This window comes from Pseudopipra pipra, chromosome 4, assembly GCF_036250125.1.
Source record: "Pseudopipra pipra isolate bDixPip1 chromosome 4, bDixPip1.hap1, whole genome shotgun sequence".
Classification (NCBI taxonomy): Eukaryota; Metazoa; Chordata; class Aves; order Passeriformes; family Pipridae; genus Pseudopipra; species Pseudopipra pipra.
In genome coordinates, this window is record NC_087552.1 from 60,380,979 (window position 1) to 60,404,000 (window position 23,022).

The following is a 23,022-nucleotide window of genomic DNA, read 5'->3' on the forward strand; positions in this document are numbered from 1 at the left end:
TGGTGCCTTTCCAAAGAAAATGGCTCAGGAAAAAATTACTGGATAAAGGTTAAATATTTCAAGGAGGAGTTTAAAAGCAGTTTCATAGCCTGTTTATTTGCTTAAAAGCAGGCACATTTTTCAGTCTACCTGCTTTTCAGTTCTGGGGGTTCTGAGATCCAGAGCCGTGAGCATGCAGCTAGAGAGATGTGTTATAGCTTTTCATTTAATTAGAAATAAAGTGTAAGCCTGTCTCCTGCTTCCTACTATGCGGGAACTTTTAACTCTGTTGTTCAAATATCACAAAGTTAAGCGATGCAAATTCTCTAACATAATTTTTTTAAGTTGATTTTTTCTCTCTCAAGGTTTCCATATAACAAATATTGGGTGCTGTTCACAGGATGTGATGGTGGTAGGAGAACCAACTCTGATGGGAGGCGAATTTGGGGATGAAGACGAAAGGCTTATCACTAGATTAGAGAATACACAGTATGATGCAGCAAATGGCATGGATGATGAAGAAGATTTCAACAATTCACCTGCACTGGGAAATAACAGCCCATGGAACAGCAAACCTCCTGCTAACCAGGAGACAAAATCTGAAAACCCCACACCACAAGCTTCCCAATAGGTTAACCTGCAGCCGTGCCCACTGCAATGTATGTCAGTGGGTTATTAATTACTGTTTCACAGCATTCTTCAAAATAAAATTTAAAAGAAACACCTTTCAAATTATAAAGTATCTATTTCTAAACTAAAGCTATCCAATTTTCTTTCATTAGGGAAAACTCTTGTATAAGCTTCCATATACATACCTTGGAAGCATTCTCATACAACATGATACTGGCACTGACCTCGATCAAAATAATTGGAAAAGATACAGCATCTCATGAAAAATTTCTGACAGTGCATTTTATTGGAAGAGGTTGTTTTTTTCCTCATCAAACAATGGCCATATTTTAAAGTCATCAGTGCTCAGGATCTCATTAACGTAACTATGTAAAACTTTTTACAATTGTAATATATTTTCTGCTTTTCAACTTGCACCTGAAATTTCTTGTTTCAGAAAAAGATCAGCTTTTAAGGAAAAGTAATTTAAAGTAACTTTTGTTCTTTCTTTAACTTTTCTTCCATCAGTTAATCATATAAAGGATCCAGCATTTTTAATTTACATTTAGCTGATGCCAGTAGATACTCTATCCATCATTTAATAAAAATACTGAAACAAGAAATGTCTTTTTTTCATCAAAGACATGAGAAATATTTTTATGTGGAAAAAGACACCCAGTCCTATGAGAGTTTATGCTTTGTAAAATTGCTGTCGATCCAGATATTTTAAAGCCATGTAATCCATTAACTTTGTGGGCAGCTTAATAAATCTAAAACTTTTGTGTTTTTATTATTGTATCTGAGTTGGCTTTGTTGTTATTTCTTTTCATAGTATATTTCTTGTATAATATTTTTGTAAAGCCCTCATTTTTTCTTTTACTTTTTTTTTTTAATTCCGGTGTATTTATGTGAAACTTTATAAAAGAAACTAATTTTTTTCATTTACATATTAATATGTTCAACTCATTATGTAAAGACACAGTGAGTCAGTGTGTTATATAATACAACTGTATTTTATGTATGCTTTGCCAATAAGTGTGCCAATAAACTGTGTTAACAAACGTGCTCTTATACAGTGCATTTACAGTTCCTTGCATGCAAAACATACATGCCTGTGTGCAGGATCACACACCAAGACAGGATCACACACCAGGAATTTTTGAAAATAGACTTCCACTGAATTTTTGTCTTTTTCCAGCAAAAGGGAAAGTCTATACTTGGGTGTGAATCATTTACAGCTCGATTTGGTTAGATGATCTTTTTTAACAATAACGATGTGCAACACCAGGGGTGGGTTACAGCTGGGAAAGCCAAGTGTGAGGGAGTGCAGGGCATCCAGCCAGTACACCTCCATCCTGAACTTTGCATCTCTCGCCTTCCAGGGCTGGGGCTTATCAGAACAGGGATTTCCACTCTGCTGAATCCTGTCTGATAGCTGTATGATGAGTCCCTCAACTGGGGCTGAGAGGATTTTAAAAATTCTCCGTCTTTCTTCCCTTTGCTATCATATCCATTGTTCACCGAGCAAGCAAAACCCCCGGAGTGGTGCCGCTGCTCTGAGCACAGCCCAGCCTGGAAAGCCCCTCGGCTGAGCTGGGAGGCACAGAGGGACACGCCTGCGTCCCGGGGCAGCTGGGAAGCCCTGCAAGGTGCACCCTGCGAGTGGCAAAGACAGGGAGAGCTGCCGACACAGAGATGCCGAGTCTACACAATCCTGCCTTTTCTGAACGGGAGTGATGTTTTGCTCTTGCCTGAAACTGTATTTTTAATATTACTGACATTATAAAAACAGCTGAAGAACTTCTAGGGGGGTTTTTTGAGTGGCTGTACATATACCCTGAAGTCAGTCTAGGGAAATCTATATATCCCAAAGATATATAGATATTTTGTAATCATGCTTTTGCTAGATGTGATGCCACCAAAGAGTTTTGAAGTGACCAGTGCAGAAGGAATAGAGGGCAAAGCACCCTGTGTGGCCACTTGTTTCTTAGCAAGACAGCTCCCTCTCTGCCCCAGGAACCAACCTCAGCCCCTGACATGGGTCCATGCTCCTGTAATCAAAATCCTTGTTCAATGAATTTTGGCACCTATGGTATGCCTTGCAGGAAGATAGCCTAAAAGACACTCCAGGCTCTAGAGCACAAAGGATATCAGTCGTAGGGTAGAATTTAAATCTATCTCCTTCGTGACACTTGCAGAATGTAGGAAACTGTAGGTCTATCATTCAGTGACTATATCAGTCCTGATTTTTCCATGTAAATAATTAAATTCACAATGTATTCCATTAAGGAATCTCTGGCTCCTATATAACTGCTCTAACATTACAATTATACACTGTAATTCTAACGTTCAACACCACTAATCATTCATGTTACATTTCCACGAGCACACTCTAAAAGGCGTTCCTTATTATTAATCTTTCAAGACTGGCACTACTATTTCAATTTTTAAAAGATTTATGATGTCATATTACTCCTGTTGTTTCGGTAAATAAACATAGGATTGCTTGAAAAATGGGCAACAGACTCCTTGGGGTCCTGTCCTTGAATTAATCTGGAAGGACACTTTCTCCATATCTCCTCAAAAACCTCGTCTACAAGCTATCAATCCACCCTGTTGTGGTTAGGGTGAATAACAGATGGAGCTAGCTAATTTTATTTATTCGCTTATTTATTCATAAAAGAAATGTCCAAAATGGGCCAGCTCAATGAATCAGGTCGAGACGTACAGCAGCTGGACATGCAGTCTCCTCACTGCTCCTTCCTTTGTTCTCTGAGCTGCTGCATTGGCTTTTCTTACCCTATTTCAAATGACATGGTAAACTCATCAAGAAAGAGCCTGTGATCCCGTTTCTAATCCCAAGTGCTCGTGTCCTGTCCTCAGGAACACTCCCCAACAGGTATAGGATTAAAGTACAGTGATCACATGAACTAATGGATTTTGTGGCTTTTGGTTGGTGGTTGCAATTAAATGACACTGTGGCTTCTGTGTGCGCCATGAATGTCTGGCACAGAGCAGTGGGAAAGGTGAATAAACACCACAGGTGTAACCTGGTACAGGTATGGTAACAGGTCTGTGAGAGCTCAGGTTGCAGCCTGAAGAGTGAAATCTTGAAACCAATAATTAATTTTACTGTAATCTAATCTCAACACCTACCAGAACATTGTATCTCTCTTAGAATTTGGAAGGGAATAATGTTGTTGATACTTCCCTCTGGGGAGCCCTGCAGCTATTAAAAGGAGGAAGGAAACTTATCTCATGATGTTGAAATACTTTCAAAGAGAAAGCTCTTGTTTGTTTTAGCTAAATGGAGGGAAATACTGGCTCTGAGAAGTGCCCTCACAAATCAGGGGGAGGAAATTCCAGTTTACTTGGAAAAGCAGAATCACATAATTAGTAAAGTGACTGAATATGAACACTGATAACCAAGCTGGTTGCTGTTACAAAGGACTTGAACCCTGCAAGAGTCATAAGCACTGGTGGGTTTTGATTGTTCTTTGAATTGCTTTGTTTGGGGATTATTATTTTTTGTGGATCTTTGTTCAGCAAAGTCCCCTTCTCAGGGAACTTCCAACTCACATGAGTCATCAGCTGGTCTCACTGGCTGCCCCTCGTGAGAATATTTCAGTTCTTCAATGTCCTTCTTTTTCTCTTTCCACAACAAGCAAAAATAAGCAGTATTTGCAGCTTTGTAGTCTTTTCAGAAAGGTGTCCTCAGGTTTCATCATCTATTCATTGATATGTATGAATGTAATAATGTAGTAGGATAATTCGGTTTGGAAGGGACCTTGGGAGGTATAACTAGTATTTGCATGCTTGCAGCATCACAGGCTTCTGTGAAAGTTGTGACTCATTTTTAACCTTGGTCCTGGGGAAGGTACTGCTATCACACATTTGCAAAGTGTAACCAACTTGGATCCTTGGGGGACAAAGCAAGAAGTGCCCCGTACCAGAGAGCTACCAAGGATGATCTGTCTGAAAGTGTGCTGAAACACATAGGGGCCAGAGGGGGAGGAAACTACCAAAGGGAAAGGAAAATACTGAACATCATTGGGTGTTCTCTAGCACCAGGGTGGAGAGAGGCTCCTTACCCAGCTGTTGCTGCAAAACACCATTAACGGAGTCTAAATGATAGAACAGACTAAATTTTGCAATTTCACAGCCTCCATGAAAATCCCATTTTAGCAAAGACAGGATGAAAGAGAAAACACGAATGATTGATACTGAAGGAAACCCAGTTTGTGTCTAACATATCCTGGAGAAACTGCTAATGGAAATTGAATAGTCCTGAAAATATTTCCTGAGACTGCAACTCTGATCAAGTAGCCCTATGGTGATATATTGCATGTCCAAATTAAAGCTGCCCTGGGGCACACGTAACCCCAGCAGCTGGTTTTATTGTGTAGGACTGGATGATTTGTATGTTTTTTCTAGCTTTTTGACAGCATATTTTTATACAAGGCTAAGGCCTGAATCTTCTACTATGTAAGAGAAGCTACTGAATATTTAACATCCCATAGAACTGCTGTTATTCCAACATACCATTATGTTCTATTAGGAAGCCTGGTGGTACCCTAGCATTTCAGAATGGCAGATGGTACCTTTAGATAGAAAGTCACTTATGGAAGTCTCTAAATTTATGGACCATGTTGGTACATTTCATGAGAAAATATGAATTTCCACTCAATGTTCAGAGTATTAAAATCTGTTCTAATTTACCATGTTATTTTGACAGCAACTAGTATCAGTTCTTTCAAAGGGAGAGGCTTTATTGGGAACAGTGATGGAGCAATTTAACCGTAAAAGCATTTCTTCCATGACCCTGTGAATCACTTGAAAAATAAAAGAACTATCCCTCACATCAAGAAATAATTTTAAAGGGTCTATGGGAAGTCTTAATTCATAAGCACATTTTAAAACACCATTATGCTCTAAAGATGACATCAGAAAATAATACACTCGTGCATACAGAATCAAAAATGTTATAAAAAGCATCCAACCACAACAGAGCACAAGCACTCCAGCTCCCCAAGAAATTCCCAACTGTGTTTCCATCAATTTTATAGGAAGCAGGATGAGACTGGTAAGCTTTAGTTTTGATAAGATACTAAATCCATCCCTGATAATTCAGGTTATCGCACATTAGCAAGGGAACGTGTTTCAGCTGAAGCAGATAAATGCCCACACAGTGTGCCTCCATGCCTGCTGGACACCCAAATTCATGATCCTTTAGGTCAGTGCTCATAGCTGGAGTCCAATTTTTTTTTTTTTTTTTTTTACTTTGTACAGTGCCCTGTGACAGAAACACTTCTCAGGTGTCCAATATCTTACCAGTTGGAAGGTGACCTGCAGAGCATTTCTCAGACTGTGTACTTTATACCATGCTAAAAGAAATTCTGCCTGGTCTGTGGAGATCCTCAAGTTGTATATCAGCCCAGTTTAATTAATAGCTCTGTCTCAACAACTCCAAATTCATCAGAGATTCTGCGTATAATTTCATATTGAACAGCTGTAATATATAAGGTTAGAATCTCTTTTGTATGTGCATTAGGAGACATTTTAGCAAATGTTTGATATGAAGCAGGCATTTAACACATCTTATCACATTCAACTGCAACTCTAATTTCATCACATGAAGTTTTATCCTCCCTGAGTGGTCTCTTGGGGGGTCTGAGTACTGAAAAAGCTTTTAAGAAATGGTGTTTGGTGCTTTCAGATGCTGGGGGGGTTTTCCATTCTATTTTCTTCCATCAATCTTTGATATCTTATGAAAATTTGTCATTTTGCACAAAGTTTTTAACTTTCCATCTTCTGGCCATGTGTAATACAGAATGCAGGACCTGTGTGTGCTCCACACAGACAAACCCATCAAAACCAAGGTGGGTTGCTCCCAGCTTGCCAAGAGAGCTCAAATTCAGCAGACAGAAGGTGTGAAATTTAGGAACTGTGATCGATACTGGGGCTTGTGCCTGTCTTTAACTGCAAACTCCAGTCTGAAAAGAAATTTTCAGCTGTTTTCTTTGAAATCTCCCCTTCAGGTTAAACTCATGTTCCAAAGGGTGATAACAAAGGGTGAACAACTGAGACAGCTATCTTTTCATTCGTGTTTGTCAGCAGCTCTATGTCTGTATCTGTGCTTAGACCACCAGCTCCTCCAGTGTGAATCAGGTGGGAAGTGCTCCAGGAGCTGGGCATATTGCTAAGGACTCTGGACAGCAATCAAGAACCTTTATTGTGGTTTCTGAGCTGTGTAGGAGTAATGCCATTTCATTTTTACATACCACAGCTATCTCTGCTGCTGGCCTTTGTGTCAACAGGGACAAGGACTTTCAAGTTGACTTTGTTTAGCAAACTTCCAAGTTTTGCTGCTGTTTCAGCCTAAGAGCTCAAAAAATATAGCCTATATCAGCCTTTTTTCTCCCAGAAAATGTATTATTTTTAAATATAGTCCCTTTTTTTAAGTCAGAATTTCCTTGAGAAGGGCCTAACTCACAAATTTCACGCAGCAGGATTTGGCTTTTCTGTAGATGCCAGCTACATTCCTGAGAGGGAAGAAAAAATACTAATGGCCAGTTTATAATGAGGAACTGAACAGTGGCACTCTGCAGGGAGGCAACATTTTTGAGCTCAAGACCATGTAATAGTGGGATATGGGCTTTTAAAATGGAAAGAGAGTTGTCAAGTCCTATGATTTTGCTGTGAGACCCATGACATGGCCAGTTCTCAAGCAGGGAGGGGAACTGTTGGGAAAGGAAGGATGGTCCGTATACTAATTGCCTTCGAACAGTCTGATGCTTCTGAAAGCGGCAATCTACAAGACAGCAGTTTCCAAGAAAACTCAATGTATTGGTTAAGAAAACTGCAATCAGTAATGAAAGCAAACTTCTAGAGATGAGCCTCATGCAGGCACTTCCCCATACCAGAGCAGACATGTAGCTGCAAGGTCAAGACTCAAAAGGGAAAATGGAAAATTGATCTTATTTTATATTTTATTAATTTTATTAATTTGTTTTATTGTTTAATCACCTGTGACCATGCAGGTTAGTGCCAGAAACTGTTCTTGTTTTTTAATTGCAACAATCTCCTTTAGCTGATTAACAGGCAGATTAATTTGATATATCCTTTAAGGTAGAAGAAAGAAAACACAGGGACGTCTCTACCTTGAAACCAGGGGAGTCATTTTGTCACATTAAAACCCTGGCTGCAGTCATAGCTTTTCTGAGACTGTTATACCCTTACCAATACTTCACCCTCCATCCGAGTACCCTGCAATCTCCTCCAGATCAGGGCCTTTCTTGAGGGAAGGTTTGTGGCCATTTGACTATCACTGCAAAATATCTGCATATACAACTGCAGGCTGCTGTGAAACAGCCAGAATATATGTACAGAAGTAATGCTTCCTCAAAATCATAATTCTTTATTTTTTTTTATTCAACCAAAAGTTTTTTGTTTGGTTTGAATGCCTTTTATTCTTTTGGTTTCTTCTAGGTATTGAAATTTTAACTTGTACTTTGATAATTTTCTTTCCAGATGTGATTTGCATGAAACTACAAGTACTACAAATTTGGTTTAAGTTTAAAACAAACAGTTAAAAATTTCTTGAGCTGGAAGTCAAATATCAAATACAAGCAGCTCTGATCTAGCCAGGGGTGGGCTGATGAGGTTCCCTTCTCAAGGCTTTTGACTAACCCATGATGCTGCAGAGTGAATTACACAGGTTGTGTCCTGCCCAGCTCTCTACAGAAATATGCTTGTAAATGTTGCAGAGAGATAGTTGAAGGACATATGAATGATGTAGATCATCCAAAACATCAGTTATTCCATCTTTCTCCTCTCCTCCCTTCCCCAATTCCCTTCAATATTTGAAAATAGACTAATCCAGGAGAGTCAAAAAAAAAAAAAAAAAAAGAAAAATTAAAAGAGGCATACAGAGTTGTCAGCTCTGGCTTTCCAGTTGCAAGGGCTCATCTTGGGATGTTCTTTTGGCAGCTGGTCCCTTAAATGTGACCAGAATGGATTAACCCTGACTGGAATGTGGCCACTGTGTACATGCGTGGCTTTATGGCACTCTCTGTGTATACAGTGCAGCAGTTCCCAAAAAACACAGTTTCCTATAATTCCCTCAAAAGGACTATGATGACAATCCCACTTCCTGTACAAAGACAAAAGGCTTCAGAGCTGATCTGGCCTCATGGCACATTCATGGTCCCTCACAGGAAACCAGCAGTGCCTCGATGAGGCTCCAGGACAGCACGGGGCTGCCTTGTTCACTCACTGCACCATCCCATCCTTCAGCAGTGGGTACCACCCCTCCACATGAGCATCCACAGTTCTGCACTGAAGCCACTCAGCCTTTTACACGACCCAAGACACTTGTATATCTTGATATTAGTGTGTCTTGAGTGAAGCTGTACCAATTTGGATCCCTTTATTAGCAGTATTAAATTCCATTGTGCAGGTATTTCCACAGCTGTGAGTTATTCAACATACACTCCTACTGAAGTAGAGAATAGGCTGCAAATAACCCACCGGGGAACAATTTCTTAAGTGCTAGTTATCCAGAAAATTCCTTTATTCTCAGTTTTTATGGCAGGATTATTTGATGTAGAGGATATGTCCAGGTTATAATGTATTTGATTATTTATAGCAGATATCTTGTGGCATGAGCTCCATTTTAAAATGGACAAGGATTATTGGAACTAGACAGATGTGATGTTAATTTCCAAAACTAACCTCATTTTCAGTGGAGCTTGTGCTATTGCTTGCACTCTTGAGAATATCGCTTTTCTGGTAATTTTTCAACCCCCCAGTTGTTTTGCTACTGAGCCTATTTCATCCTGTAATTTTTCTGTTTTCTACATCTTTCCTTGATGACTATTCCTATTTCCTAGTGAAATATCTCCTTCCCTATGCCACCAAAAGGATCCCCCATATGGAAAAAAAAAGGTCTTTTTCTGTTCCACTCTTCATCAACCTTTGAGATATGCATTTTCAGTTCTATGGAAGCCCCAAGAGCAGGTGTCACCTGCTTTAAACCTGAATAAAACACCTCACAACACCCTCAATGGAAAATCCCCCTTCTGCACTGTTACCTGCTGGAGCCAGCAGCCTGCCCTTTTTGCTGGGGAATGCATTTAGAGGATATATACCCTTTTAGTAATGCTACTGCATTAGCCAATAAGGAGACCCTTATACAATTCTTGCTGGTGTCTCCAATCAAACTATTGGCATTGCACAGTTGTTGTGGTTTAACCCCAGCTGGCAACTAAATACCACATAGCTCCTTGGTCACACTAAACACTCCCCCAAACACCCATCCCCTCTCTGGTGGGATGGGGAGGAGAATCAGGGGAAAAAAAGTAAAACTCATGAGTTGAGATAAGAACAGTTTAATAATTAAAACAAGGTAAAATATAATTATACTAGTGATAATAATAACAAAAATAATAATTGTAATGAAAATGAGAGAGGGAGAGGAATAAAACTCAAGAGAAACAGGTGAGGCACACAACAATTTCTCACCACCCACTGACTGATACCCAGTCCAACCCTGAGCAGCAGTTGGCCCATCCCAGCCAGCTCCCCTCAGTTTATATACTGAACATTCTATGGAATGGAACAGTCCTTTGGCCAGTTCGGGTCAGCTCTCCTGGCTATGCTCCCTCGTGGCTTCTTGTGCACCTGCTCACTGGCAGAGCATGAGACACTGAAAAGTCCTTGATTTAGAGTAAGTACCACTGAGCAACAGCCAAAACATCAGTGTGTTGTCAACATTATTCTCACACAAAATCCAAGCCACAGCACTGTACCAGCTGAAGAAAGTTAACTCTTTCTCAGTCAAAACCAGGACAATTGTTCAGTTCCTTTTTGAAGAGACTCTGCCTCCTCACCCTCTGTTTTACAATTGAAAAGATTTTGAACTGACCCCCTAACTTCATCAAGAGCCCCTACATCTTCTACCAACAGGGCTGCTGAACACCAGTTCCACATTCAGCTTCTCTGCCACCTTTCTGCTCTCACAAAGGTGATCCTGTTACCCGGTCTTTCTACCTGCAGTTTTCAGAGTGACCCATCAGTCCAAGGCTGGCTTCAGCCCCACCGTGTCACAGGCTTAGCAGTGATGGCAAGTGTGCTAGAACAGTGGCCAGGCAGTAAAGTCTTAGCAGATGCTGTGCCTCTGTGCTTGCAGCTCTGTCAGCCCCTTTCCCCAATGTGATGAAGAGATCAGTTCTGAAATGCATTTTTGAGGCTATGCCATACTGAGCTGAGCCACTAAAGTGCATTGCCTACAATTATAGTCCTTTTTTTATTTATTTTTTTTTAATTCCCACGTATTTATGGTGCCACACTAGTTTGGTTTCAAAGTGCTGTGCATGGTTTTTATTTGTGTGATTTCCATTTGATTTTTTTTTTTTAATAGAAATTTTAGCAAAATCTTCCAAGTGCCTCTTAACAGTGATAGGATTTCATTCCTATCATCCCTATCCTTTTTTTGCAGACTATTCAGCCAGCAATATTCAGGGCTTTTCTTAATGCCTTCCATCTCCTCTGTGCTGCTGGGAAGGGGCCAGCCATCAGCCAAACAGCAAGTAAATAGATTGCATGCATTTAGTGTAGTGATGGGCACATATGTTTTTAGTGAAGAGTTTATTTGCCAGAAAAAAACTAGTTTGAGAATTCAGGTCAACTTTTGCTGAATCACTTTGAACTAACACTAATAAATATAAGAGGCGAGGACAGAAAGATTTCAGAAGAGCAGGAAAAGTTCATATCAATTTTTCTGGAACAAATCAGCTCTGTTTAGTTGGGCCAGACTACTCCTGTTGCCAGAAGCAAAACCAAACCAAACCAAAACAAAACCCAAACAAACAAGCAAACAAACAAAAAAACAAACAAAAACAAAAAAGACAAACAAAGAACAACCCAGGCAGGGAGGAGAAAAACGGGACAGAGGATTGCCCCAAACACAACATCTAAGTCAGAGGTGTTCAATAAATCCATTTCCTTTGTTGCCCATTGCCCTCCCGCCCCAGCCCTTGCCCCGCCTCTCCTGTGACAAAGCTCCTGTTTCTACACCCATCCACTACAACCTTCCTCATCCCTTGATCTGCTTCAGGAACATGCCCAGGTCCCAGCTGGAGAGCTCCCAGCCACTGCCATCCCACACCTATCTTTCTAGAGCTCTACACTAAACTCTCCTTGTCGAAATCCACCCAGACCTCCTCAAGTTCAAGCACCTCCAAAAAAACGTCCCCAAAGCCCCTTCTTTGTTCAGTCATCCATGTTAGAGCAGGTACCTGGCTCTTCCCAGCACAGCTGGCTGCTGCAGCCCCCTGTGGTCACCTTCACCTCCTGAAAAAGCTTCTGACAGAGTTCCAGCTGCAAGTCAAAGATTTCAGAAGGATGCTGCACTCACTAGTAGGACAAAGTCCCGTCCTCACAGGTCTCCAAGGGCAGGAAAGGAGTATTATGATGAGGGAAAATCTGATGTACAGAAACTCTTTTTTCAGGATACATTCACAAGAGACTGAAATGTCATTTATATCTCTGAAAAAATGCTGCCCTTAACACTCACTTAAAATTTAAAAGAACTGGATTCAGCCTTCCATGTCACAAGAGGGCTGATCCACTGAAGAGGGGCTGATCCCATCTCCTGTCGAAGGGCAAAGGTGATCTCAGGAGCATCTGGGCCAGAGGACAGCCAGTGAGTAGCTCCAGAATATACTCGTGGTCTCCACAGAAACTTAGCCCATATCTTTCCTCAAAGCCAGTCACAGGGGGAATTTGGGCTTGGTTTTTGTACCACACAGAATGAACTATCCTGCTTGCTATTCAGGTGCCACTGGGATCATGGTCTCTTCCATGTACTGTCCCCTGTCAGTCTCAAGTTTGATTTTTATTAAATTGATTAAAGGAGCAAGAGGACTGAGCGTGATTCTTTCAAGCACACTGAGAAACTTTTGTTGAAAGCTGACTCAAACCCCTTGTACTTAATTTAACTTTCTTTTCAGTTAGTATATTAGGAAGCAGCACTACTGAGAGAGCTCCAGGCATGTGTCCCTGCTATGGAAGGAAAAGGTCATTTTGGTGCCAGGGAGGCTGTCCCAGCCATGCAGAGAGGAGACAGTCCAAGGCAGCCTGTAACAAGGTGGCAGTTTCCCACTGGGGTAGGCAATTCCACTGATTTTGGTGAAATGAAAAGCTGTGAGGCTCAAAAATCCCAATGTTAACTTGCTGCTACCACACTAAATCCTTGTTCTGGCTTTTTGAGTTAGGTGAGTTCAGCTTATGCAGCTCCTGTCAGCAGCCACTGGTACAGATATTTCAGCATAATGGTCCTTCCTCACAGGCACAGCAAAGGGAGCTCTGAGGATATTTATGGAGGATCATATCACATAGCATTGCATACTTGGAGATGACAGAGGAGAATGCCAGTGTAATGGACCACAGCCTGACTTCACAGCACCGATTAGAATGCCTCTTCCCACAGAGGTATGGTCTATATCTGCCCTGCCTCACACCTAGCTTTGCACTTTCCAGGCCAGCTACAAAGCTCCAGTCCTCTCCCACGCCGGCCACGGTCCCCAACTTAAGTAAAGCCCATTGTTCAATTCTCATCTTCAACTCACAAAATGAACACACCTGTAGTTTAACTGCCGGTCATTCAGCAAAAGACCTCATTTAGAAACTAACCCCCTCAGTCCAATTATCCCTTTTCTTCAGCCACATGTCCTTATGTAGCAGCATTGCTCATTTATATGCTAATTTTACTAAGTCTACTTCAAAGGGGAGAATTGTTTGTTAAAAATCTTACACTCCAGCCTCAGTTCAGACCATCTCATTATTTACCTGCAAATTTAGGGAGATATGGGTAAAAGCTCTGTTCTTTTATGATCTATTGTCTAGGTGATCAAAGGAAACCATTCAATATGAAGATCAAAAAGAGTCTGGCTCCCAGCAGCCCAGCAGCTGGCTCTGCCAACTCCCAAAGTCCACAACCTCAGTTATAAGTAAAGACTGATTTTACTATTAAGTAACTTTTGATTACAAATTGGAGGGGGGAAAAGCACCTTCACATCATAGTCTCTTTACTAAGGTGTTAATGAAACTAGGCTTCATATCGATATTATCTCAATTATTAGTCAAGGAATATTCACTATGTATAGAGACTCTATTAATAATCCTCAGATAATGAAAAATATCCCACAGACATAACTAATACTACTTGATAAATTGCTGGTGGACCACAGCTAACCCAGATTTTCTTTTTTATATAGATATTCTGCTCAAAGGATTTTTTAAAACAGGAGCACAGACACAGAAGTGTTTACTATTTAGAGAAGGCAAAAGCAGTGGCCGTAGGTTGAAGTATCAAAATGGGACACCTCATGTCCCAGTCTGTTAGGGAATTATGTCAACAGAGTAACACGATGAGAATAATGAATTCATGCTTTTCAGGGCTGACATAATTCCTCAGCCTAAGGAATTTCAAGAATGGTGATTTGTAGAAATCCTACTCTTCTAGAAAAGATAACCCACAGAAAGAATTTTTCATCATCACCACAAATAAACATTAAATAGTATACAGCTTGCTTAAGAAAAATAATATGAGAACTGAAAAAGTGTAGACTTCCAGGCTTTAATCCTCCCTTTAAAGTCAACACACTTTAGTGAATGCTATTCACTATGGCATGTCTCTTTTCCATGCTACAAATGGCAATAAACAAGAGGCTGAGCACTGAAGTATATTTGGGGGCTATGCAAGGGGAGCACAAGGATATTTTGACTGGCAAGATAATGAAATATGTTGGGTCTTTTTTTTACTTGATGCATTTCTGAAAATACAGAAAATCCTCCCAAAAACATTAAGCTATGTCTATGGAAGAAAAGCCTCTAGTGCTGCTAGGAAAGATATTTTGCTAACTGTGCTCTAGCTTGTTTGTATGTGAATCAGTATGTTGTACCCTTCCTGTCAGTCAGTAGGAAATGAATACCTTAACAGGTCTTAGGTGACTTTTAGCACTGTTCTCATTTGGAGTAGATCCTAAAGCCGATGTTTTGACCACTTGTTAGTATTAAAGATCTGATGGCACTTTACAGGAGGGTTGAGGTGTAAGTTTTGGTGTCCTGGCCAAATTCCAAAATGGGTAATTAAATTCTGTCCATCTAAACTTCCCCCTGTGGCTTTAGTTGGCTCAGGTATTCTTAATTTCCTGTCTTAAAATGTTCCATAGTGTTGCAGCGGTGGAGTTAAATAGTTGCCAGGTTTCACCTCGGCAATGTGTGAGATGATTCATACCTTTCAGATCTGCAGATAGCTGCACATCAGTACAGCCTATGGGAGCTGGAGGAAAGGCAGAGTAGGAATGACAAGATGTCATGACTGTTCCTTCCATTCATTTTCTAATTTTGTGATACTTCAGAAAAATAAATTAAAACCTCTCCATTCATTAATGAAATAAATTCCTCTCCCCCCTCAAACCTTCCATTCCTTCCATACCCAGGAGAGAAGAGGGAAGCTGAATAGACATGCACAAGGCTAAATGAAAATGCAGATACCTGACTATGCCAGGACGGGAAGAGAACTGAGGTTTAAATTTGACCTGCTCTCTTTCCTCGCCTTCACAACAGGCAGAAGAACATTTTTCACTTCACATATTCTGAAGCCTTGAGAAATTTCACTTCCAAATCAAAGCTTTATGCCCTGAAATCATTCTTATGGTAGTTTTTCTTCTTAAAATGTAGTAACAAAGCACCAAAAGAGTGCTGAAGGTGAGTTGAGCCCAAGTGAACGTGTATTTTAAGTTGCTCCCTGTTCTTTCACTGGCAGTTTAAAAGCTAAACAAAGCCTATATTACACACACACCCCATAAAAATAAAATACAGCCTCCAGAAAATCCTTGTTTGAAATGGTATATGCAAGACTGTTATTTGACACTCCTTCATTGTTATCTGCCCTGTTTCCTCCCTTAGTTTGCTTCAGTCTTGCAAAACTTCTGAACCTGGTCTGGATGTGAGAGAAGAGCTTAAAGTATTCAGTCTCTCACCAAAAATAAGTTAGGAGGAGATACTGTCTTTGTTAGGGAAAAGAGAGAGGTTTTCCTATTACCCAGTTCAGCTCACCCGAAAATCCAAGGATTTCCCCCCAGAGATGTCTACCTGAATCCATTGCTCAGATAAGAAGTGGAAAATGAGGCTTTTAACTTCAGCACCTCAATTTATTGCCTAAGGTGGGAGGAATAGCACTGCAATTTTAACACAAACAACATGTAATTTGTCTGTCTTGTGGCACGGTTCATGAATTTATCATGAGGTAGCAAAACGAGAATAGAATTAAATCGGTGAGATTTCATTCTCATACAAATTTCTGAAAACTCTCAATAGCTGTAAGAGTCACTGGGAGCGCAGCAAACAACCACTACTGTCCTCTTCAGTGTCCAGTATAACAACAATCTCTTTTGCAAAAGGAGGGGAAGCAGCTGAGGTGTGTAACAGCTCGATACTCCTGGTTTTGTGGCTTTCTCCCACAAGCCTTGCTTCAGGAAGGACACCAGCGCAGCTCACAGAGAGAGCTTTGTCTGACCTGTCTGCCCAGGAGCTCAGTGAGTTACTGGCTGGATTACAACTGCTTGGCTGCCTGGGCTGCAGCTCTGTGTGAGTGAGGGATAACGGGCAGATTTTTACACTTTTTTAAGTAAAGGAAAAAAATCTCTTTCAGAAAGCAAATATATGCCAGGTTTTGTTAATGACAAAAGCAGAGCAGTAAAAAAGGGGGAAACATTAATGCTACTCTGGGATAAAAGTGTTTTGAAGAGGCACATCTTTAACTGATCAGGAAGCTCTGGAGGGTGGGCCTAATATTTTTGGTCTAAGCAACAAAATCTATGCTTCTCATTTTTCTGGCAGAAAGCCAGTTTTTCTTATCTTGAGATTTCCTGAAATGACATCACTAGGGACTGATCCTGGAAATGTGGGAGAGGCTGAGTTCCCAGGAACCACTGTATAGTACACTGAAAAAAAAAAAAAGAAAAAGTTTTTCTCACACCCTGAATGAAAAATAAAGTCTAGCCCTTTCTCAATTAGGATAATCTTTGGCTACATAAAGCCAAAAAAGGATGAAAAACATAGTGAAGAGAGTCCCAGTGAAGATCTGTTTGAAAGTCAAGAGTTTTCACTTTGTCCTCACAAATGCAGGCAGGGATCATTTTCTGGAACTGCTCCAATCCTACTGCCCTTAAATACATAAAACTCCCACTTCAGTCAATGGGAGCTGTGCATACTGAAGAGCTACCGGGTCGAGCTCATAAATGTCTGTCAGCGATTGTGTGACACATCGGCACTCTTACGGCTGATTAAAGAAACAGACATGTCAGCAGCAGATGAGACCTTTGCACAAATAGGATAACAACACCATGTCAATATTTTCCTAATGTGTGAATAAGTGCTGTGAGGGACAGGGCACACAATATTCCAGAAAATGAAGTGTGGGAGATGATTGAGAAAGCTTGCTGGACTCTTATCTAAACACCAAAAAACAATATTAAATATTAAATCAAATTATTAATATTAGAATATAATGTGTTAGCATGACACCTCACCTTCTCTAAAGCAAGTTGCCACTTGCCCTTGATATATAATCACGCACTAAATGAATGATTTTCTGTTACTGCTTTCCAGTATGGAATAAATGGGGTGGAAAAGCTTTCTTTTTGTCAGAGAGAAATTTCCAGACAAGATTGCATGTTGTGGTTACTAGAGGGGGCAGTAGAGGGGTACATGTGTAAGAGCTGGCCTTTGTGTGTGTGTGAGGATAGAGGTATAAAATGGTGTTAAGCCACTCTGAAGCCCTCCAGCCCTCAGGCTCTCCAGCTCCAAGAAAAGTCCTGTGCAAGAAGCAAAGCGCTGTTTTCTTCTGATTTATGCCTCGTTAAATTTGGCTCGAAAGCACCTAATTGTGAAAGCATAATTCTTCATTTTTAAGATCACAAATTGGTCTAAATATAATTGATTTTGTTTATGTGTTTACTTGTTTCAAGCTTAAACAGAAACACCATCCTTTAGGCATGTCTGGTGTCTGGGACCACCTGGAGACCCTACAACATTTTAGCCTTGTTCTTACAGTAACAAAGTCAGTGTCAGAGTTTATAGGAGACAGAAGATGGTGGTCAACTGTGTACACACTCGAGGGCTTTCCTTCTCAGGAAAATCTTCTTATTAGTTGTCTTGAATTACAGCTGCTTTGTAGCAACTTACAGGGCAGGAGATCTCACCTGCTTTCTTACTAAGGAAAAATGTTACATATTTATCAACTTTTTCTGGTATTGCCATTTTATTAAGGGGTAGATTTCAACTCTTTCCATGTCCAGCACACTGAGAATGGCCCTTCCTTACCCCATTTTATCCCTTGGCTTGAGATGGATACACGATGTAGAAATATGAATTCCACATCAACTCAATGTTGTCCTTTGTCTCTGCTCTGCCCACCCCCCCCCCAGCCCAGAGCCCTCACACTGTTTTTTCTGATGCCTCTTGTGTGAGCCATTCTCAGGGTATATAGGCCCTCTAAAGACAGAAATTACCTGCATGGTTATGACCATGGGATGCACTAGTCCATTTCTGTCCACAAGAAGTCTCTAAGGAATTTTATATAAACAAGGTATTAGCAACAAAATATTAAATTGACAAAGTGGACAAAGCTAGTATTTAAGCCAGACTCCCAGGAAAAATAGGAGGAAAGGCTTATTGTTGTACCTACTCTGAACATGGACCAGAAGACCTTTAGAGGTCCTGTCCAACCTGCCAGAGTCCGAGTGTGGAAGGAGGGATGGAGTGGAAATGCATCAATATGTTTTTGCAATGGACATGCCCAGATCGTCATAAGGAAAAGAAAAAGGAATGTGAGGCTTAATGGCTCAGAAAAAGACCCCAGACCTCCCAGAAAGCTGTGTACTCTGGCAGGCTTGGATGAGCTGCATTCGGTTCAGGACACAAGTATATAGGCTCAATCATTAAGGAAAATGCAGGAGGCCTTCAAAGTGCTTGAAGTGAGCACTTTATGTCTTAAACTCAGGGCCCAGAAGCTTTGCAGAATTTGGAACTTCTCAGCAATCATGCAAGAGGAGCTCAGTCATTTCCATGCCAAATTAGTAGGGATTTCTGATAATATCTGGGTCCTACAAGAAAGCTGGTCACGTGTCAGCAGTGTCTGCAATAATGGGACTTTCGCATCTGTGTTTTTACAGTAGAATTTGTAATTCTATAAAGTACTTCAGTGCTTGTGAAACCCATTGCATGAATTAATAAATAATAATGGCTTGGAAACTGAAAGACATTCTGCTTTAAATCTAAGAAGACTCTAATCTTTTCATGCTAGGAAGACATCTTTTCTATATTCCCTTTCTTGGGATGTCAAAGATATATTTTTCCAAAACATTTGAACAATTTAACTGGGACTCAAGGGAAAACTCTGGATGCATTGTGGTGGAGTAATGAGTCAGAAAGTTTTCTTGCCAGGGATTGAGAAATGCCTGACCTCATTTCTGAGAACACTGCATGAAAGGGAAAGATTTTACCCTTAGTGGAATTTTAAGTGTTTAGTGTAGACCTCTGAGCATAAGGCAATGGCATCCTTGTTCCAAAAAAAAAAAAAAAATAAAAGAATCTGTGTTTGTCTTTGTATTTAAAAGTAATTTTAGGTGCCAAATAATAATGTGGATATTCTGATTATTGTTTATTGAACTTATAACTTTGACCTAAGTTTTGGCTTTATATACATAGCTTTGTCTTTTAAATCATAAGTCTGGGAAGCTCCTGGGGGTCCAGCCCCTTGCACCAAGGCAGGATTAGCCATATCTATTGCATTTCTGACAAATATTTATCTAACTCCTTCTTACATACCTCCAGCACTGAAGATGCCCCAGGCAATCTGTTTCAATGTCTAATCTGAGTCATCCTTGCTCCAAATGTAAACCCATCTCTCAGATGCTATGGTATGGTTGCAGAGAAAAACAGGAACATATTAGCCCTGTGGCTACATGGAACAAGTTTTACTGAATTGCTGGTAACTAAAATTTGAGGCATTTTATTTGTTTGGTTTGGCTTAGGTTGGGTTTTATTATATAGTCCCTGGGTCTGTAATCAACATATATGTTCCATAAGAAGAATTACTACTGGACTTAAGTAAAATTATATATATAATTGCACATTTTGTATAATTTTCTTCTGCAGATGATGCCAAATTCCTCAGGTGCACAGCAAAGCCTCTGTGGCTGCCGCTCTTCTTTGGGTGGCAGGCTGGATGTAATCCCCAGTGGATTCAGGCAGCTCTTTGCTTTGCTTTTTGTTTTGCTTTGCTTTTAGGTTTACCTCAGTAAGTCAATTAACAATATTATTCACCAAATTCCATTTATTTGCCACAAACTTGTTAGAATTGGCTACATCAGGGTTTGACTGCCACCTTATCTTGGTATCTGATCATCAAACACACACAAGTGTGTATAAAAATCTATTGAAAAGTTATCAAAGCTGGTAGCTTACTGAAGTTTTCTCTATGGTAATTGTTCCAACTTATGATATTCTACAAAGCAAGTTCCTACATATAGAGAGGTTTTTTTAATTTATTTTTTTTTAGGCAGTGGGTACCACTGTCCTTAATGAAAATCAGTCTTTTTATCCTGGAGACTAATATAGCTCCTGGCTCTGGAGCTTGAACCCTATCTCCCTAGGCTCTCAGAACATTCTCATTTTTCATCCCCACTGAGAACACAACTACAGCACATTTCCTAATTTCTATCATATGTTAGTGTATTTTGTGAAATGCGATTCCCTTTTTTTTAAATAAAAATAACCAAATAAAGCACATTTCAATGAATAGATGTTTTCCACTTTTTGCCTTACTTGATCAACTCATTTGAGAAGCCAGTAGTTATTTTCACTAAAGTTAGAATATGTAAGACTTCAGTCAAAAATGTGACTTTTTTATATCTTATTAAATTTCATGTGGGTTATGCAGAAAATAAATTACATGCAACAGTACTACCTAAGTACCACTACTGTATTTTTTTTTTCACTGAGCAATTTCTGAAAGCAGTATAAATCACAGGCTAAATTCTGCTGCCCTTCCTCCAACCTTGCTGAGCCAATATCCCATTAAAGTTTGGCCCCATGACTGGATGAGTATGGGAAAGCCTGTAATTTATAAGGCCATATCCAGTCTATTATACTTCTGGAAAATGTGCAGAAATATATTTTTAAGAGACTTTTCTCTCCAAGTTCCTAAAAAAGCCTGAGTAATTTCAGGGAGGCAATCTGATAGACAGATTTGTATGAATATTTATATAACTAATAACAGAGCCAATATTTCTAAATATTTTCTAAGAATATTCACTCAAGTGAAACAGTGAATGTGTCTTGGCTGTTTGTCTTCTTTCCATTTACTTTCTGTGACTATTCTTGCAGATGAGTTCACAGGCAGGAGTGTTGAAGAACATTTGAGAATAACAGCACTATTCACAAAGTGGATTTAAACTTGTAGCTCAGAGCAGTTTCATGAGAAATCTCTCCTAATTTGTGAAGAGAAATGATGATATGTGGCAAGTGAAGTTCAGAATCATCTTACATTTTTAATTTTGAATTGTCAGTCTTTCAAATGTAAAAAACCTACAGGTGATCTTCAGAGAGCCTACAGAAGAGTAATTTCCCCTAATTCAAGAAAATTTTAAAGTATCTTCTGAAAATATGCAAACAGAGAAAGGTTAAATCAATTAAATAGGTTATTTATCACAAAATACTCATTCAGCCGTAGAAACTAACCCCGAACAGATGTACACTCCTCTGATGTACACTTGTGGTCTATTTGAAGACAAATTAAAATGCTTCTCTTAATATCAAATAAATACCCTTCAAAATGCTGCTTCAGATTTTGAGTCATTACCATGAACATGTGTGGTGCAGAATTAAACACTGCAAATATGTGCATCTTAAAGGTCAGGGCCTGAATAGTGAAGTCTGTATTTACACCAGAGGAATGAATAAATTTCCATGTATCCTACATACCTGAGATTAAGTTCTTCATTAAATAGCATGAATTTTCATGACTGGAATGAAAAAAAGCCCAATAAAAATTTAGGAGTTGCCCCTAGATGCCATTTTGACTGTTGCCAGTGTCCCTGCTACAAAGTCCTGCCAGGCTCTTCTCCAGAAGGGCATCTTATATTATCTAGCTGTCTCCAGTGGTAGGCAGACTCTATACAGGTGGAGTTATGCAGTTTATCTCCTCCTTACTGTTTAAGTAAGGAAGGGAAGTCCAGGAAAATCTATCACTTAGGTCCATTTCTCTCCCTACTTACTGCCCACGAGCAAGGGGGAAGAGATTAAAGCTTGTCTCTTTGAACAGGCAGTACAGACATACAGAAAAGCTGGCATTGATTATAAGAGCCTCTTGGATCTATTAACAGTAAAGCACAGTACAGATTTTAGAAACTGTAGGCTGTTCAAGCAGAAGACATTTACAAGGCTAACTACTTCATTCATGGGAGTTTTATATTCTTATATATTTAAACTGTTTGCACGTGTATGTATAAACCATATACTTAAGTGTGCACATGGGCTACAATTGTTTCAATACCCATAACTTGTCAGATGTAGCTTGTTATTGTAGGTTTCAAGCACAAATATGACTGATTAATGTTGATATGTTCTGATTAAATTTACTGCTGATTAGTTGATCATCACTTGGAACAGCAAGAAATTATATTTCACTGTTTTTATTACACTGATTGGCATTCAGTTTATCAACCATGTCACCAATGGGAATTATCAGAGCTAATTGATTTCTAATGAGGATATATTAATTACATAAATGTAAGAAAATTCAATCAATTTTAATCTGTTTTATTTAAAGATGAGCAAACACGAAACTAAGAAAAGGAAACATCCAGACCCTACAGTAATCCTTAAATTCTACACAAGTGCATTGACCTTATATTTTAGATTGATCTGCCTGTACAATGGATCTTCACTTCTGAGAGTTCTTCCTCTATTCTGAATGAAGATTTGAAGAACTGTATCTTTTTTTCTTTTAAGTATGACATACTGCTTTTTTCATCAAGAAGTAATTCCTAATGGGAGAAATAATTGTTTTAGTTTTATGTCGTAGAGCTTCATATCTTCTGGTGTAAGAGAAAATTATTTTAAATAACACTGTTATTAGTTTTAAACACATGAGTAAAAAGGAATCAAGGACATAAAAGTTTAAAAAAAAATAAGCAATTAAAAATCTCTTTAAAGTCCTTGCTTAAAATCTCATATATCTGCCTTCCACTGCCTGTGGATGCCAAGACAAAATGTTAACTAATTTTGCAGTTTCTAATACCAGCTTTCTGGGGTTTGGTTCATGAGTCAATTACACCCCTACTGGTGTAGGGGGTTCTCACA

The 23,022-nt window shown here is 39.6% G+C and overlaps 1 protein-coding gene and 1 long non-coding RNA gene across 13 annotated transcripts in view; one reads left to right on the forward strand and one right to left on the reverse strand.

The window, feature by feature from the left end:
- The window catches only part of LDB2 (LIM domain binding 2), a 221,027-nt gene extending 219,368 nt beyond the window's left edge, over positions 1–1,659 (forward strand). For 7 of the 9 annotated variants that reach the window (XM_064653166.1, XM_064653165.1, XM_064653167.1 and 4 more), the window contains one exon: positions 380–1,659. Coding sequence is in view for 6 of the 9 variants with exons in the window: in XM_064653164.1 (XP_064509234.1) it covers positions 380–610 (231 nt within the window). In the remaining 3 variants the exon portion in view is untranslated. Of the gene's footprint in view, positions 1–344 lie in introns of all 9 variants that reach the window. The other 2 variants (XM_064653168.1, XM_064653170.1) reach the window with 2 other exon arrangements.
- The window catches only part of LOC135413444 (uncharacterized), a 106,241-nt gene that overhangs the window by 36,053 nt on the left and 47,166 nt on the right, over positions 1–23,022 (reverse strand). The window lies entirely within an intron of this gene.